This window comes from Drosophila serrata, unplaced genomic scaffold (assembly GCF_035046125.1).
Source record: "Drosophila serrata isolate PLE 108 unplaced genomic scaffold, ASM3504612v1 contig_276, whole genome shotgun sequence".
NCBI lineage: Eukaryota > Metazoa > Arthropoda > Insecta > Diptera > Drosophilidae > Drosophila > Drosophila serrata.
This window is the reverse complement of record NW_028257174.1, coordinates 6,874,164-6,892,088: the sequence shown is the minus strand read 5'-3', so window position 1 is coordinate 6,892,088 and position 17,925 is coordinate 6,874,164. Positions and strand designations below refer to the sequence as shown.

Genomic DNA, 17,925 nt, shown 5'->3' with positions numbered 1-17,925 from the left:
TTACTTTAAAATTATACTTGTTCTTTATTGAATGATCGCTTTATTGGTTTAATTATAATTTTAATTATTATTTCGACATTCGTGTGTGTACCTAAAATCCAGATTAATGCTAAGATCCAAACGTTAATTCCGACTCCAGGGGGTGATCCGTTGTCGGTTTGGGGATTTACTTGGAGGAGGAGTGGGGGACTTGGACTTGGACTTGGAATTGGGCGTACTACTTTGTACCCTCAACCACATGTGTGTTGTGTATTTTTTGGGGGTGTGTGTCTGTGTGTAGGTCGAAGACTGAACTAACGATTAGACGGATACAGATACAGATACAGATACACTCATACACATCCATATATATATTGTAAATATATATAGAGAAAGGTTCTTTCGCTATGCAGCCCGATGTAATGCGGTCTTGATGACTTAGTCTCTAGTTTCTAGTATTATCCGATCCAAAGAATGACCCCGGCTTGAGAGATGCTCCATGGAACCACGCTGGCTGGGTTTTCCTAAGCTACTTAGAGGAGCATAGCTCACCGGAGGAGTATCCATCCATCGATGGCTCCTCCGGATCGCTCCTCTGGCGAGACACAAAAAAAAAAAATTACACATACCTCTCACACTCTCAGGCTTCACTGGCTCTTAATCCACTGGCTTAATGATTAAACGCTTACATACGATGGAGTACTTGTGTCTGGGTGTGGGTGTGTCTGTGCCGGACTGGTGACGGGGGGCGGAGGGGAGCATGGGCTGGACTTGGGATATGATATACGATGATATGATGACGCTGCCCTGCTCTGCTCTGTGTGTGTTTGCGGGGACATGAGGACAAAAAAATAGATCGTATCCAGCCACAGTGCCTTAGACGAAGATGAACTGGGCGTGGTTGCATTTCTTCGGCGGTCCCACGGTCAGCCGGAGCCACTTGCCGCGACAGGAGGGCGCCGCCAGAGCGCTCCAGCGCGTCGTGCGTCCGGCCAGGCCCTCGCCGCGGCAGTGATAGCTGGGCAACAGCGTTGGCGGTGGCGTCACTGGGACACCGCCACTCCGCTTGGTTCCACCAGCAGCTGACGGTCGGTGGTGCGTCTGGAACTGGGAGGCAGGAAGCTGTTGCTGCTGACGCTGGTGGTTTCGATACTCGTAGCTCTCATTGCTGCCCGTGTCCAGGGTATTTTGCAGATCCTCCTCCTCTTCGTCCTCCTCGGCCTCTTCGTCGTTGTTATTGTGGCCGGTCATGTCCTCATCGCTGGCACTGCTATTGTCCCGCTCCTGCTGGTCCTCCTCCTGGCCCGAGCTGGTGCTGCTGGTGGTTATGGGACTCTGCGGTATCCTGGCAGTGGTGGAGCTAACGGTGGCAGTGTCCTGAATCAAAGCCTCGAGGTCACAGCGCACGGTGATGCGATCGCCTGCAGGGGGAGTGGGGAGAGATAGGAATAAGAGGATTCTCTAAGGTCCTTTGGGGCTGTGGTCCTTACCCTCCATCATTAGATTGTAGGGCGGCAGCTTGTGGCAGGCCTTGGAGGCCTTGAGCACCTCGAACTCCACGCAATATCTGGAATTAATAATAGGGAGAAGTGCTTAAGTGCGGGTTGTACATCCTCTTGGGCAGCCTGCCTACACTGCAATTAATTATTCGTACTCTGCTTTAAGCTATAATTTCCATATTTATGTCCTGTATTGATTCATTCATTCACGTTCGCCCGATTATTCATTCATCCGTTTGGTCTGTCCCCTGATTATGCATGTCCTGCTGGCAGCGATGCCTCATTAGAAGGCCAAAGGAGCAGGAAGGTTAAATATTATAATTATTGTGATTCTGTCTTGTCAATGGGGAAAGAGAGAGAAAGGAGAGCAGACTCCTTGATTTGTGCAATTGTGCGCAAGGATCAACGGAACGGGCCGAGGCAGGACTTCAAAGGCAGCCAGGAAATGCGAATTGTCTATTAAGCCTAACAATTTCCGTTTCCGCTAGGCCAGGAAAAAAGGCAAAAAAAGAGCAGAGAAGAGGAACCCAAATCGCATGAGTGTGTCGAGAGTGTCTGTGTGTGCGTCTGACAGCTGTCAAAGGTGTTGACAACGGAAATTGCGTCGGAAATTTCAAAAGTGGTGGCGCCCTCCGTCCCTTATGACATTTTTGATTTTGATTTCGTTTCTCGGGACTCTTTTTTATGATTCGAATTTGGATTTTGATTCGGTTTTAGCAAACGGATTCCGATGCCGGAAAGCCTGGCCACTTAGGCTAAAGGACAAATATCCTCAGTTACCAGACAAATTAGCTGCTTGCAGCGGAAATGAAAGCCAGACCGCAGAGAACTGGGGGGAGTTTCGTAATTTCCAAAAAAGAGAGAAAAGGGAGGGAATTATTATTAAAAGGGGATTCGCGGGCAGCCGAGATTCAAGGATTCTAGGGATTCAGATTCGAATACAGCTACTGCTAAACCTATAGATACAGATACACAGATTCGCCCAAGAGAGAGGGGACTCTGGGGGGTACCAGCTGACAGCTTAATTAAGTCCCAGCGCAAAAACCAAACCAGGACCGACCCTCCACGCTGCGGCAATAAAGGTAAATTGAAAAAATTAATGTAAATAAACAGGCACAGACGCCGCACCGCCCCGCCTTGCCGGGTAATAAAAATAAACAAGGCAATGCACAAAACTCGAGGACCAAAACATAATTAAAGACAAGCAATGTGCTGGCTTTTCCGCGGGGGTATTTGTCTGTCCGTCTGTCTGTCCGTCCGTCCATTTGTCTGTCTGGCCAGGAAGCATCCTTCGTCCTTGGCCGGCGATCATAAAATAAAAAGCAATTGTTATGCTTGGCTTGCGGTGAGCCCTCTCTACCAAGAAGGCGGTCTAAGCGAAAAAAGAATGCTCAAATTTTGTGGCAAAGCAAAAAAAACCGAAAACTTGGTTCTTGGTTCTTGGAAGTTGGAAAGAAGCCCTCAGATTTATGGCAAAATGAAACGATGTCCGCGCGGATGATTAACGGATAAAAAGAGGCCTCAAAGCCCCCTCCATTTCCCATCAGCATCCCACCCCCGCAGATAGATGTCAGAATTGGTAATTTATGAACTGATTACTGATTACCAATTTGAAAGCGGAAAGCCGCAGCTAAAAAAAACGCTCTATAATTTATTTAAAATAAATTGAAACGTTATAATCAATTTAAAGTCAAAACGAATACATAATGGGGTCTTAATGGACCAGGACTGGGTTTTAGCTGCAGCGCCCACTATTACTGTCACATCAACAGTTTACTCCACATTCCCAGTTTTCCCCACTTTCCACTCGGTTGATTTCCATTAAAAATGTACAATTACATTAAGCAGTTTATTTTATAAACGAACTACCTACGGGCGGGCTTTTTATGCAGCACATAAAGTGCAAGTGGCTCTAATTCATTATTACCAGGATCTCCACTATTACCCAGTCTCCTTGAAAAATTGCTACTTTATTTTGTGTGTTTCACAGAGGATTCCGAACAAGGCTTGAGGCCAAGGCTAAGGATTAACAATACAAAATGTATGTGTGAAAGTTTAAGCCCCTAAGGGAGAGAAGAAAAAATAAAACAAAATTATATATATAAAATATTTAAGTCTTTCCCGGTTTATACATATATCCAACAAATTTCGAATCCAATTAGAAGATGACTGGGGCCAAGGGTTGAAAAAGGATCCCAGGTGAGCTGGGCTTATCCTGTGTAAGCAAAAGGCAACTTAATAATTCATGAATTACCCAGTTTGAGACAGGAAAAGGGATAATATGAATTAGAAAAATGTCAACAACCAGACCTGGCATGATTATTTAAGTCGATTCATAAATAAAAACCATTTCTTCTATATATATATTCTCTATATATTCTACTTAAAAATCAATGAAAGCTAATTGTTAACAATAAATAACATTGTGTGGCCAATTAGCCAGATTTTGACAAAAACATTTAAACCAAAGAGAGTAAGAGCCTTCTCCTTCATCCCTCCCTCTGTAAGATTACAAAGGACCTGAGTTCTGTTTCGGTTTTGGGTTCCTTGAAATGGCCAGGACTCAAAGTCGACTGCCCTCGAATTAAGGTCACCGAAAGGCAAAGGCAAAAGCAAGTCCAGTCTGGGATCAAGTTGCTGCTGGCCACAGCATTAACATATACCACCAAGGACTCCCACACCCTACTCTCCTCTTTGGGGTGGTGCTGTGCCCCCGGAAAAGTCATTTTCTTGTCAAATATTTTGCCACTTCAAAGGCCGACAACTGTCAACAGCCGCCACAAGAACAACAACAGCCACAACAGCGGCATACAGGCACTTAAAAAAGTATTTGCACTCGTTTATATGAAAGGCAAACAAGGCAAAGGGAGCAGGAGCAGGGATCAGGAGCTGGAGCAGGAGCAGTAGCAGACCATTCCCTCCCAGAGATGAAGTAAACGCCGCGCCGCTCCAGCTGCGCTAAAAATAATTGCTCGACAAAGTTGGCTCACAGCTGGGTGGCCACACGATGTCCACAGGACCTGCCGCCTGTCGCCTGCCGCCAATGCCGGAAACGAAAACGATAACAGCGCCGAAAGGGCCACCGACTTGGCGACATTGCAATTTCGACTTGAGGCAGGACACTGCAAGAAATCATCTAAGAACTCAACTCAAAGAAGATTGACAATATAAGTTTTGATATCAGAAGGTAAAGAAATCCTTTAAATTTCAATTAATTGCTTAATTTAAAAGCTTAATTTTTTCTAGAACTCTTCTTAAATTTTTAACAGAAATAAAGGCAAATAAAGCCTAAGATTTTGCTATTTTCCGCAGCAACAGGCAGGCAGAGTCGAGATGTCTTGGTCTCGGACTCTGATTTGGACTCAGACTTGGGCTTGGTGGTGGTCCTTGCCAGAGAGGAAGCACTTTGCAGCGCTTGAGTGAGTCGCCTCCAAAGGGAAATGTTAAAGGGACTCCCGACTGTCGACTCCCAACTCCAGCCCCGGAGTTCCTGACTCCCATCTCCCGACCCCCTTCTGCGACATCCGCTGGACGGTGGCGTTTGTGTGAGCCTTATCCATCTTCGTGCAGATCCTGCTGGGCCTCATTCCCCATTTCTTGCCCTTTCTTGCCTTTTAATGATGATTGAGCGGCGGCGAGCGCCTTGTTGCATACTTGGTCACTGCAGGAGAGGTGGAGCAGGAGCAGGATTCGGGGCCAGGTCCAGGACTATGGGTGGTGGGGCTGTGGGTTGTGGGATTACTGTGACAGTCGCGCTTCGCTGGCCACCGCTCAGCGAAAGCTTTGTGCAAATAAAGCTGTCGGCATGTAGATTAGACTGAAACATTTTCGTCCTTGTGGCCTGGCATCGCTCCATCCTGGCCACAGTTTCTCCCCTCTTGCACAATTTCCCGCACAAATAATTGATATGGACAATGTTCTTGGCGAAGGAGAGAGGTGATTATTTCCTTTTGCCATTCGCTCAGCGATTAAAAATAGAAAATATTTCACAAAAAATAAAGGAGGAAAAGGGAAATGCAAATGATGATGATGATGATGATGATGGTTAGAGGATAGTCCACACAAAATTAATGATAATTGAGCGGGTTCCAAAGAGAACTTGAAAGACATTTTTGATGATTTTTATATAATATTTCAAAGACAAAAAAGGGGAAAAGTGAAAAGATTTTTAAAGAGATTTTTTCAAAGGTTTTCTTGCCCCATTGAGAGGCTCTTTAAGTGGCGAACTCGTTGTCCTTGCCCCAAAACTCTCTGCCTGTCAATGGGAATTTACCATTTAACCATTTTCAGAGGCTTCTCCAACTGGCTGCGCTGTCCTTGTCCTGAAATCTCTCCTCTGGTTCAGCTTCAGCATCAGCTTCAGTTCGGGTTTCAGTTGAGTTTTCAGTTAACCAAATGCCTTCGCCATTAAGTGCATAATTCAATTTGTAAAGCCGCCGACTTTGAGTGCCGCTAAAAGTATGCAAAGCAGCCGCAGACGAATGGACGACCAACGGATGGAAAATCCGCAAGGAAAGCCGCCTGCATAGATCAACGGGGCCTAAGGACACAGTCAGGGGAGGGAGTCAGGCTATATTTGTGTACCTGACTATGTGAGTCCCTTTTGTAATGAAAATAAAGTAGCAGCTTTAACGCATTTTTATGGCCCCTTATGCAGGTCCTGGCCGGGGGTGGTTAAGGAAACAAAACAAAATGCGCGATAAATGCGAGTGTGCCTCCAAGGAGGGGAGCCAGCAGGACGTGGAGTAAGAATCCTGTAAGGATGACGACCCCACGCACCTGTTCTATGCAAATGAGTAAAAGGCAGGTGAGCAGGGAAAGCATGAAAAAGGGCGCCCCCTCTTTTTTTTCGACTCCTTCTGAAATCGTAAAATCTGTCAATTCGCAGGACCCATTGTCTTCAATTTCCAGGGGCCAGCAATCAAGAGCGAGGCTAGACAATCAGGAGCGGAGTAAGATAATGGGTTTTATATATATTAAATTGTTAGAAAGTGAGCTTTTTCTTAGTTTGGGAAGTAATTCTTTAAGAGATCTGAGTAGTGATTTGTTTGCTATGAAAATCTTCTATTTATACTCTTGCAGGGCATTATAGTTTCAGTCAGAAGCTTGAAACTATGTGAAGGAGTCATTTCCGACCCTATAAATTGTATTTATTCTTGATCAGCATTAACAGGCGAAACATTCGAAAGCCGTCCTATGAGTAAATCAAAATGAAACTGATTACACTCAGTTTTTATTAAACACCTTTCTTAAAATAGATAATTTCTAATAACTATTTATTTATTTCCTCTCCCACAACCCAAGCTGGTTAGCCTTGAATGAATCTGAAAGATAGACAAGACGATGTCCATCTGGAAGATGGGCATTTGATGGTGCTGGCACGGTTCCTTTGGGGAGAGCACCACAATATCTCTACTCTCCTCTCCTCTCCTTTGCCGTGTCCTGTGTCCTGAGTCCTGAGTCCGTCCCTGGCTAGTTGGTCCTTGCGCGCTTTGTTTGCTCGCGTCTGCTGGCAAATTTATGCGGTCCAGGCTAATCCTCGTGGGGATTTCTGCTTAAAAACGTTTTATTGTTGCCCCACGTAGGCGCAGACGGTGGTGGGCGTGGTCCTGGACGGCGACGGGGGCGGGGGGGCGTGGCACACACGTTGCCTACTTTACGGCTGTCGACTGCAGATTTCCCAGTTGCCTTGTAAATTTATCGCATTAAAAAAAGTGTGAATTTTCAACAACGTTGTTTGCGCGTCCCCCGTTTCTTCCTTCGTCCTTTTTTCCTCCTTCTTCTTCTTCCTTCGAACTTCCGGTACCTACTTGGTCCTTTTAATTCCTTTCTGTCTTGCAGCCGCCGCTTGACACTGTCATTATGTAAATTAAATTGTGGCGAATTATTGTTTTTATTCTTATTTTTCGGCTCTCTCCCCTCGCAGCTTTAACTTTCTTGTTTTCGCTTTTTGTGCGGGTGTTTGTGTGGGGAAACCATTCCCATTTCCGTAATTTATTTATATATTTATTTATTTCATCTCCTTGTCTTCGTCCTCGGCCTTGTCCTTGTCCCTGTCTCTGTCCCTGTCCTGTCCCCGCTATTATTGTTCGAGTGTATAATTCATAATTTGCGGTTGCCGTTGCCGCCTCTCATATCGCTGACAAAGCAATAAAAGTTTCTCCGCCAAGTTAACAAATCACCATGGAGGAGGAAGGCTGAGATAGTGGGCGGGGTCGCAGGACAAAACGAGGATCGCAAAATCTTATTTCAAAGGCAGGTGGGGTGCCTGTTATTACAGAAAACTTCAGAGAAGCCACCAATAAAAGCCCAACCGAAGGTCTCTCTTGATAACTCTGTAGCTTAATCCTTTCAGAGGAATCAACCTTCTGCCGGGCACATCCTTCAAATTGTCATATTTGCTGCTCGGCTTAGTGCTAGCAGTTCCTTCAGAGTCCTGGCCATCGATCCGTTTCAATTAGCAGCAACAGTTTGAGTAAGCTTCCCTTGGACCACAGGCTTAGGACCTTTCGTTCATCGTCTTCTCGTCCTCGTCCTCGTCCTCGTCCTCGTCCTTGGTCCTTGCTGACCGCCCATCAACCGCTGGACTGTTAATTAAGCTTTAGAGTAACAGACACGACTCTCATACACACATGCAGATGTTTGTCCAGACGACTGGACACGATACACACTGCAAAAAAAAGAAGGAGCAGGGAACATTGAAAGCAACCAAAAAAAAACCACCTCCCACTTTTTATTACAAATTCAACTTGTCTCTCGGTGCATTGGCAGGACGAAAAAGTCCAGGGAAAAACGGAGACGAAATCTAAATGAAAACCGAAATCGAAGGAAAAATCTGTGAAAAAGAGATACGTCAGGGGAGGGCTTTGAGTGGCCAGAGGAAAAAAAAGACAAAACGAAAAAGGAAATGAAAAATCATAAAATAATAAATTGCGGATTTAATTTAATTTTATTTTGCCAACGAGGAACCAAATAACATCAACAAGAAAAGCGAAACGCATCATAATAAACGGCTTTTGATGGGGGCCAAGCGAACACTTAAGGCGGCCAGTGGGCGTGGTACATCAAAAACGTAAAAAAAAAACAACAAGAAGAAAACTCCTGGGGAAAGGCATTTTCCTTGGAGGAAAGGCGTCTCGGTCAGGAGTCGGCACGTGATTGATGTGCGCTTATTGTGGCAGCAGTAATGGGCCAGCGAAAGATGTTCGACAGATTTTCCTGCTACCGAGGACATGCGGGGTATATTAGACTCCTTGGACAGGGAATCAGAAGGGAGAGTAATAAATGCAGTGCTGGTTCTGGGGAATAGGCAAGTCCATCATATGCTAGATTTCTAACACAAAAATCTGAAAAGTGACAAGCACAAAACAAAAACGAGCAGCAAAAGAACAGGGAGAAGGAGTAGGAGCAGGAACAGGAGCAGGAGCAGGAGCAGGAACAGGAGCAGAAGCAGGGACCAGAAGCTAGAATATCGAGCTCAGACCACAAAGACTGGGACTGGGCCTTGCAGAAAATCCAGAAAGAAAAGGTCGGAGCGGTGAGAAGGCCTCGGACTTGGACTACGGCCTTTTGTCTCGTTGTGTTTGTTTTCTCCCGGCTCGTGTTTGCCTTCGCCTCGCCTTGCCACGCCACAAATAGGACATCAAGGACACTTAAGGACATGTCCCAGACACCCGAGAAATTCCAACCTGGCGAAGCAAATCATAAAAATCAAAGGAGCACAAATACAACAAACAAACAGGACACAGCATATAGCACGCAGCAGCAGAAGCAAAAAAACAGAAATGCCAAGGAATAACGAAGGAGAAATTCGAAAGAATTAACAACGCGTCAAATCAGGGCCAGCTTAGGAACAGTTTTATGCCAGTACCCCCCTTTTATGATGGACTTTTATTGCCGCCGTTTATGCCTTCCTGCCCTCCCATTCGAAGGACATGAAATTATTTTGCATGTCGCGCGCCATAAAAGCTCAACTCAAGCTAGCAAATATTGGGATAAACCCTTCGGTTCGGCAACGGGACCAAAGTTGTCCCATAAAAAAAACAGAGGAGATGAGAAAAAAACCCCTTGTCCAAGGACCATCTGTGACCGAAATGAGGGGATTTCCAGCTAAAATGGAGCCGATCGCAGGAGTCTAAGAAAAAGGAATATAAAGATTTTCTTTTAAATATATTTATTTGTTTACTTGGATTTTTATATGTATTAAGAACAATTTTTTGAAAAAATAGTTTTAATTGTCTGCTAATGGGCTTTTTTCTAGCTTTTCTTTGAATTGTCAGTGATCGACAAGGCGTATAATTAATATTGATAGAGGTTGTGTTAATTCCTAATATATCAACATGCATGTTTGCATCTCATATGATTTAAAGCCATTAAAGCCATAAAATTAATAGTGAAATTATAAAATAATAATAAGTTCACTATTAATTTTATAAGGATCGGCCGACTATATCATATATATGCCTTAGAAACGATCGTTAAATGTGTGCCTCCCTCTCTTTCTCGCTGTAGCTACCTCCCTCTGCCTATTTGTAGAGGCTGCTCTTTCCCTCTCGCTCCCGCTCTGCCTCGCTCTACAGATAGCTCAGTGCCTCTTGCTCTCACAGTTTCTGTGCTCTTTCCTCTGGGACTATAAATAGAGGCGCTGAAGCCGCGCGCCCTCAGTATGTGCGCGACCCCCCACCTGTTAACATCGATAGTGATCGTGATTACTAGTGATAGTGAATGCCCTGCGAACTGGAAAATATTACCTATACATCTGGATAATGAGGAAGAGGCTCAAATTGATGACATCTCACAAATATTGCGGTAAGTCTTAATCATGATAATTATCTATATAATTAGATGCTAATAGAGGGATTTGGCGTAGTTTTAGAATAAGTTAATTATGCATTTATTGTCCGATTAATTCACTTATTGCCATGCACCCCATTTTTTTAATTTGACTAAAAGTAATTCAGCAATTTTTATTTAGGATGACTTCTCAAAGTTAATAGCCTTACTTAATTATACATTATTTATTAATATTGATCTCTTATCCTTACGATAGTTTCAAAACTGAAGCTGACTTTGGTCCCAACATTCAATTGGTCCAATTCACTTATTGCCATGCACCCCATTTTTTTAATTTGACTAAAAGTAATTCAGCATTTTTTATTTAGGATGACTTCTCAAAGTTAATAGCCTTACTTAATTATACATTATTTATTAATATTGATCTCTTATCCTTACGATAGTTTCAAAACTGAAGCTGACTTTGGTCCCAACATTTGCAATATTTTTATACCCTCGAAGCAGTCAGAAGCTTGTAACTATGTGAAAGAGTCATTTCTGACTCTAAAATATATATATATATATTCTTGATCAGCATCAACAGGCGAAACTTTCTAGGCATGTCCGGGATAAAAAAAAAAATGTTTTCCCAATCTTTTAAATAAAAGCACAAAATTTGCAAAATTTTAAATTTTTAATGAAGTTTGTAGAATTATTAACCTAATAAAACTAACATGAGAAAGGTTTTCAAATAAAAAATAAATTTTTTTTTGCTGAGTTATGCAAATTTTAAACTTTGATTTGCCGAAAATATTGTCATATGAAAATGTCGCTAAATATATTCGCAAAGGGACTGAACTAATGTTTTTAGAATAACTTCATTGGAACTGAATTTCATTTGACTTATTATCTCAGTACAATCCCCCCTTGGATTATTATAAATATTAATAACAATTTCTTAAAAAAATAATTTTAATTGTCTGCTAATGGGCTTTTTCCTGGCTTTCCTTTGAAAAATCAATGGCCTACAAGGCGTATACTTAATTCTGATTGAGGTTGTATTAATTTTTAATCTATCTCTTTAAGTCTTTTAAAAGTATTAAATTCTTTTCAAAAATAATGACTAAATGAGCACTACAGTTTTTCATATTTCTGGAATGGCTTTCCTTGTTTCAAATAATCTTTCTTGTCACCACGGGGCGTATACGTAATCTTTTTCGCTGGTCTGCTACTTTTATATGTCTTTTTGAATATATTTATATATTTAATTAGATTTAATACACTATTGGAGCCAATTCTAGAGTTTTCCAATAATTCTCCAAGGGTTTCCCCAGCTTTAAATAACAATTTTAGAAGCCCACAGGGCGTATACGTAATCGCAGCTTAGGCTGTAATATTTCTAACTCAATCTTTTAAATATATTTCTTTTTATTTATTCAAATTTGTATTTATAATGGGAAAATGCTTCATAAAAAATGTTTCCCTTAAATGGATATGGTAATTTTTAGCGCACAGGGCGTATACTTAATCGTGATTTAGGTTTTGCTATTTCTAACTCAATCTTTTTAAATATTTATTTTTTCATTTACTTAATTTTGTAAATATAATGGGGCAATGCTTTATAAAAAAGGTTGGATATAGTAATTTCAGCTACCGACGGGGCGTATACTTAATATTGATAACCGTTCCATTATTTCTAACTCAATCTATCTGCATATATATTTTTGCGTAATCGAAATGGCTCTCTTTGATTGGATAGAGTTATTTCTGTGGCCCACAGGGCGTATACTTACTCATGATCTCGGTTGTGCTTGTAGGAGTCGCGGTAGCGCGTGCGCAGATTCCGCCGGATATCGCTGCTATCGTTGGCATGACGGTTGTGGGAAAGGGCGGCGGGGAGAAGCAAGGCCATTTCTGGAAGAAAAACAAAGGGAATAAATTGTGGTGATTACTAGGAGAGTTTCTTCAGAAGCGGCAAAACCACACACGCGCTGCAGCCATAATTCAATCACGTCATGCACTCCCGGAAGTGTGTGCGTGTTTCCATCACATATTTATATAAATATATGTACATATATTTTGAGTTTGCCTTATTTGTTTGGCTCTTCTTTTCTTCGACGTCGTTTTGCCGCATTTTTTACCGCGCGGAATCAAAACATGCCATTAGCAGACTACCAAAAAAAATAACACACAAAATAGGGGGAGAGAGAAACGGATAGCAGGGCAAACAACATGTGCAGGAATGCTTCACCTTTTGCTCCTCCGACCTTCGACCACAGATTGCATAGAAATGCGAAACCTTAACCCGCTCAAGACCCCTTAACCCCCTCAGGACACCGCGGTAGCAGCGACAACACGTCAGCCACCGACAGCCAACAGCCAACAACCAACACCTTGGTGACGTGTCGCGGATGCAGAACGATGCCAAATGCCAGTGACACTCGAAGAAAATTCATTCAAACACTATTTAGTTGATATTTTTTTATATATATTTACATCCTTAGAAACGATCGTTAAATGCATGCCTCCCTTTGCACACACTCACTCTCTCTGTATCTATAAAGATCTCTTGCACTCGACCTCCCTCAGCCTCTGCCCTCTACAGATAGCTCTTTCCCTCTCGCTCTCTCTGACTCTCTACAGATAGCTCTTTCCCTCTTGCTCTCACAGTTTCTCCTCTCTCCTCTGGGACTATAAATAGAGGCGCTGAAGGCGCGCGGCCTCAGTATGTGCGCGGACCCCCACCTGTTAACATCGATAGTGATCATGATTACTAGTGATAGTGAATGCCCTGCGAACCGGAAAATATTACCTATATATCTGGATAATGAGGAAGAAGCTCCATTCGATGACATCTTACAAATACTGCGGTAAGTCTTAATCATGATAATTATTGATACTAATAGAGGGATCTGGCGTAGGTCTAGAATAAGTTAGTTACTCATTTATTGTCTAATTAATTCCTTTATTCTCATGAACCCTATTATTTTAACTTAACTAAAAGTGATTCAGCAAATTGTATTAAGGATGTCTTCTCAAAGTTAATAGCCTTACTTAATTATACATTATTTACGAATGTTGATTTCATGCACTTACGATAGTTTCAAAACTAATCATCACTTTGGCCCCAACTTGTGCTATAATATTATACGCTTGGAACAGTCAGAAGCTTGTAGCTATATGTAGGAGTCATTTCCGACATTATAAATCATATATATTCTTGATCAGCAGCAATAGGCGGATTTCCTAGGCATGTCCGAGAGAATAGAAAATGTTAGAAATTTTTTGAATAAAAATCAAAGGGGTTACATCGTTAAAATTTTCAAAAATTTGCTAAATGTTGAATTTTTTAATGAAGTATGTAGAATTATTAACCTATTAAAAACTAACTTGGGAAAGGTTTCCAAATTAAAATTAAAGCTTTTTTGACTGAGCTATGCTGAGCTTTAAACTTCGATTTGCCGAAAATATTTTCATATAAAAATGTCGATAAATATATTCGCAAATTGACTGAACTGATGTTCTTAGAATAAATATATTTTAACTGAATTTCATTTGACTTATCATCTCAATACAATCCTATTTCCCTTGTTTTTTTGTTCAGTGTTCGTGGTATCCTTTGATTTCACCGCCACTGTGTTTACCCGATATAATTTACGTGCGCGATTTGTTTGCTGTTTGCCCTGGGACTCTGGCACACTCAAAGGTCTCCAGAGAGGAGCAGGTTTCGAATGGGGGATTGGAATGGGGACAAGGACAGGGATAGGGAGTGGGTGATGGTATCCTGGCACCGAGAGTTCATCAGAAAAAAGGGGGTAGAGAGCTCATTGGGTTTACTTTTAGTCATTTGTATTCAAAGGCAGGTATTGTTCGATACTCTCTTACATAAATTGTTCTAATTCTGATTCTGATTCTTTATTCAATAAAATCATAGACTCCCTGCCCACTGATAGTTTCAGCAGACTTTGGATATACTTTATAAATTATAATTTCTCTTCAATCAATTTCAAAAAGTTGTGAAAAAAAGCGACACACTCTTCTGCTCTCACTCTCTGGTTATCTCCTCTGGATGCTGGTATATCCTGTCCTGGTCCTGGCCCATATGTGTTGCATAATTTTAGGCATCGCCGCCGCCAGCCCCTGCAACTTATGTAAATTTAACGAGCCAAGTGCTAAGCACAGAAGGATGCGGCGCCCTCCCTCCCTCCCCCATTTGCATAATCAAATGCCATATTGTTGGGGCCCAACGTCAAGGTCCTTCCGCTCAGACTTTGCCTTGGGCATCTACATAAGGGCAGCCGCCATGCGAAAGGGAAACTTTTGCCAGCCTTCAAGCGGAAAACTGGAAAAGTTCAGGTGCCATCAAGGCAAGATCTAGGTGGCCACAGATCAGGGTTTTTATACCAATAGATTTTGTTGTTGAGCCTTTTATTGTTGCTTGTAATTATTTGCCCAGCTGGAAAACAGCTGATCCTTGGAAATGTGGCTCTAGGACTCGGTCCAAATAATTGGCCAAACAAACCTCCTTTCGAACGAGGGTTGCAGGACACCCCTGCCTGGTGTGGCTTCTGGCCGAAACTGCCGCTCGATGGCACTTCATCGCTCATCTCGGACGATTACCAACCTGACGACCGTGAACCAAGATGACAGCCGCTCGCACACACACTCATACACAGCTGCAGGTTAATTGGAATTTAGTACATGTGTGTGGTGAGTATGGGTGTGTGTGATGGCGTGCTTGCGAGTGTTAAGCAATTATTTTTATAACGTTAATGAGCACCGAGCATTATTGCGGCTGCGAATGAGGTCGTCTCCAATTCGGGGCAAGGGAAGGTAAAGGGATCTGCCGCAAACTGGGGGATCCTGGGGGTCCTGGGTTTTCCGGGTATATAATATATTTTTCTGGCGGCACGTGTGGCAAATGTCGCACGCGGAAAACCCCGAAAAAAAGGACGCGCGGCGTGGCAGTCAACCGAAAATTTCCCCAAAAATTTCTGTGTGTGCAACTTGAGGTGGAGTTTGTGAATTATGTAGATGGCAATTACCGCTGAGTTTTTCCGCTTTTTCCCACATTTTCACCATTTCTTCATTACCTGATCATGCATATTTTATGGTTGCAGGTCTTACCTTACCTTACCTTTCACCTTTCACCTGTGCCTTTGTTTACCTTAATTATTGTGCGTATTTTTGTGTGGGTGTGTGCGTCCTGCTGAAGACAGGAAGACACACACACACGGACGTCAGCTTGTTTGTTAGCAATTATGTTGGAATTAGAAAATTTTTAATAGCATACTTAAGAGCGCCCCCCACACTGACATATTTCGTTTCCGTTTCCTGTAGGCAGCCGGCAGCAAATTGAATTTGGTTTTGACTGGGAAACATAGGATACGGAGAGATGATGGGCGGTTACAGGTCTAAGCAAGGATACAGAGATACAAGCTAGAAGGAGAATATGTTCATTTTGTAGGAGTTAAGACGGCAAGGAACCACGGATTTCCTTGAACTGCTAAAATATTTACACCACCATAAGCTGTTAACTTATGACAACTTTAAAGACTTTAAAGTCTAGATGGTTAAGAATTTAAGTTTATGAGTTAGTTAAGACACAAATAGCTAGTATTAGCGTTACTACTCAGAGGGGGGATGTAAAAAAAGAAGATAAACTTGTGTCGAAAGCTTATACTCTTTCTGTTTTTAAAAACTACAGCTGTGTTCTCCTTTGATTTTGTAGTTTTTTCTGCGGTCATGTTGCCCATTAATAATCGACTCTTTTAATGCCCTGTAATTGCTGGCAAGGCTGGCAAGGCTGGCAAGGGAGAGAGAGCTTCTATAGACTCCTCCTGCTCGTCCTGTGGCGATTGTCTGTCGGCTATTTGCAACGCAAACACAACCGCACATCCGCCTCCGCATCCGCCCACAGAGTCGGCGGGCATGGGCATGGGCGTGGTCGTGGGAGGTGCTAAAAACAATAAACAGCTTAAGCGCATTATGAGCCTTAAACACACATACACTCACAGAGAGACGACGCCCAAGCAAGCGCTTTAATTAACATTCGCAGGACTGCCAGCTCCTAGGACACCACCTCCATACATGTGTGGTTATGCGCACATAATTGTGGACCAATTAAGGAGTAGGCGAAGCCCCCCACTTTCCCCACCTTCCCCACCATATCCCATATGCTTTGGTTTAGACATTAAAATAATAATAATTGCGCTGCAATTCCCGAAAAACATGAGCTGAGAATTAATTTTTAGCGAACCGGAAAAGCAATATTCACGCATTTGTTACGCAATTAGTTGACGCATTTATATTTAATATTTTAATATGCATTTTTTTGGCAAAACACACAAATATTGTATCAACAAACCTCCACCGATTGCCTACAATAAATAGGCCCCACACACATTCCGATTATAATTGTAATTAAATATGTAATTATATAAAAGCGATTTTAGCTTTAAAACAACATTCGAAGTTAATGAACTGTGCTTGTGTGTGTTCGAGGTTCCGAATTTTCATTCAAATAATAACTCATAAAAGTAATTAAGGCTTTATTTTATTTGAATACCAAAATATTTGTTAAATGCAAATAATATTAGCGAAAGGTTTTTCGGCAGATATGTGGTGCTATGTGCAATAATATTATCAATGGCGTTAATTACGCCGGGTCTGATTGGATTTGCAATATATATTTTATATAGAACTTGTATATAAACAAAAATAACTCTAGGAGTTTCTGATTTGATTCCCAGCATTAGCATTTTCCAACATGTTGCCATAAATGTTGCAAACTAAAGGCCACTTTGGTTGCCCTTTAATTCGGTTAGTGCAACTTTGAAGCTGCCACAAAGGGGCTGGGAGGGAGGTAGGAGGAGTATGTGATGTGTGCAAATTGCGAATGCAAATTTCCAGATACTAAACTGTCCAAAACATTGTTGCCGCCGCTTGGCTCCAATTAATATTGGCAAAAAGCCGCTGTTTCTTCTGCCAATCAGCTTTGCAGTTGGCAGGTTCCATTCCTCTTTTCCGCTTCACTATGCGGTTAAATAATATTTTAATGGCAGCAATCAAAGTTTTAATTAAACGCTTAAAGACACACATACACAGACACACACTCCCCAGCCCGGCACTCACACACATGGGCAAAAAATGGCAACCGGAAGGCGGAAGATGGAAAATGGAAGATGGAAGGCGGAACTAAATCCAAACAAAAAGTGGGCTGGCATGGGAGGCACGTCCAAGGCTAATGGAGCGCAGGCGACCCAAAACATAAACAAAAACTTTCGCAGCGATATTTTAATAGTTTCGCCTCCCCCGCTCCCCGCATCCTGTCTGGTCCTTTGTCTGTGTTTGTAAGCCGGCGGTGACACTTAGCCAAATATAATATGGCTTTTATGTCAGCCACTTGCAGAAAATTGCTTTGGATCTGGCGGAGCAGTGGGTGGGAGGATTGTTGTTTGTTGGCCGGGTTGAGCTCCTGGCTCTGTTCACATTTTTTTACTGCTCCTGCTGCACCTCCGGCAGCTGTGCTCCTGCTTTCTTTCACGTACTCTCTCTGTCTCTGCCTCTATGGTCTTCTTGTTTGGAGTTTGGCAGATCCGCTTTTTGCGCTGGCTTTTTGGCCATCCCAAAACCCAAGCCCAAAGGCACCGAGGGAAAATATCAGCTTAGCCCA

General features: G+C 42.6%; 1 protein-coding gene across 2 annotated transcripts in view; it reads right to left on the bottom strand.

The window, feature by feature from the left end:
* The window catches only part of vex (somatomedin B and thrombospondin type 1 domain containing protein vexed), a 100,368-nt gene continuing 82,443 nt past the window's right edge, over positions 1-17,925 (bottom strand). For both annotated transcript variants that reach the window (XM_020949290.2, XM_086835843.1), the window contains 3 exons: positions 12,044-12,164; positions 1,470-1,546; positions 1-1,400 (listed from right to left, as the gene is read on the bottom strand). In XM_020949290.2, coding sequence (XP_020804949.2) covers positions 856-1,400; positions 1,470-1,546; positions 12,044-12,164 — 743 coding nt within the window. In that variant the 3' untranslated portion in view covers positions 1-855. The remainder of the gene's footprint in view (positions 1,401-1,469; positions 1,547-12,043; positions 12,165-17,925) is intronic.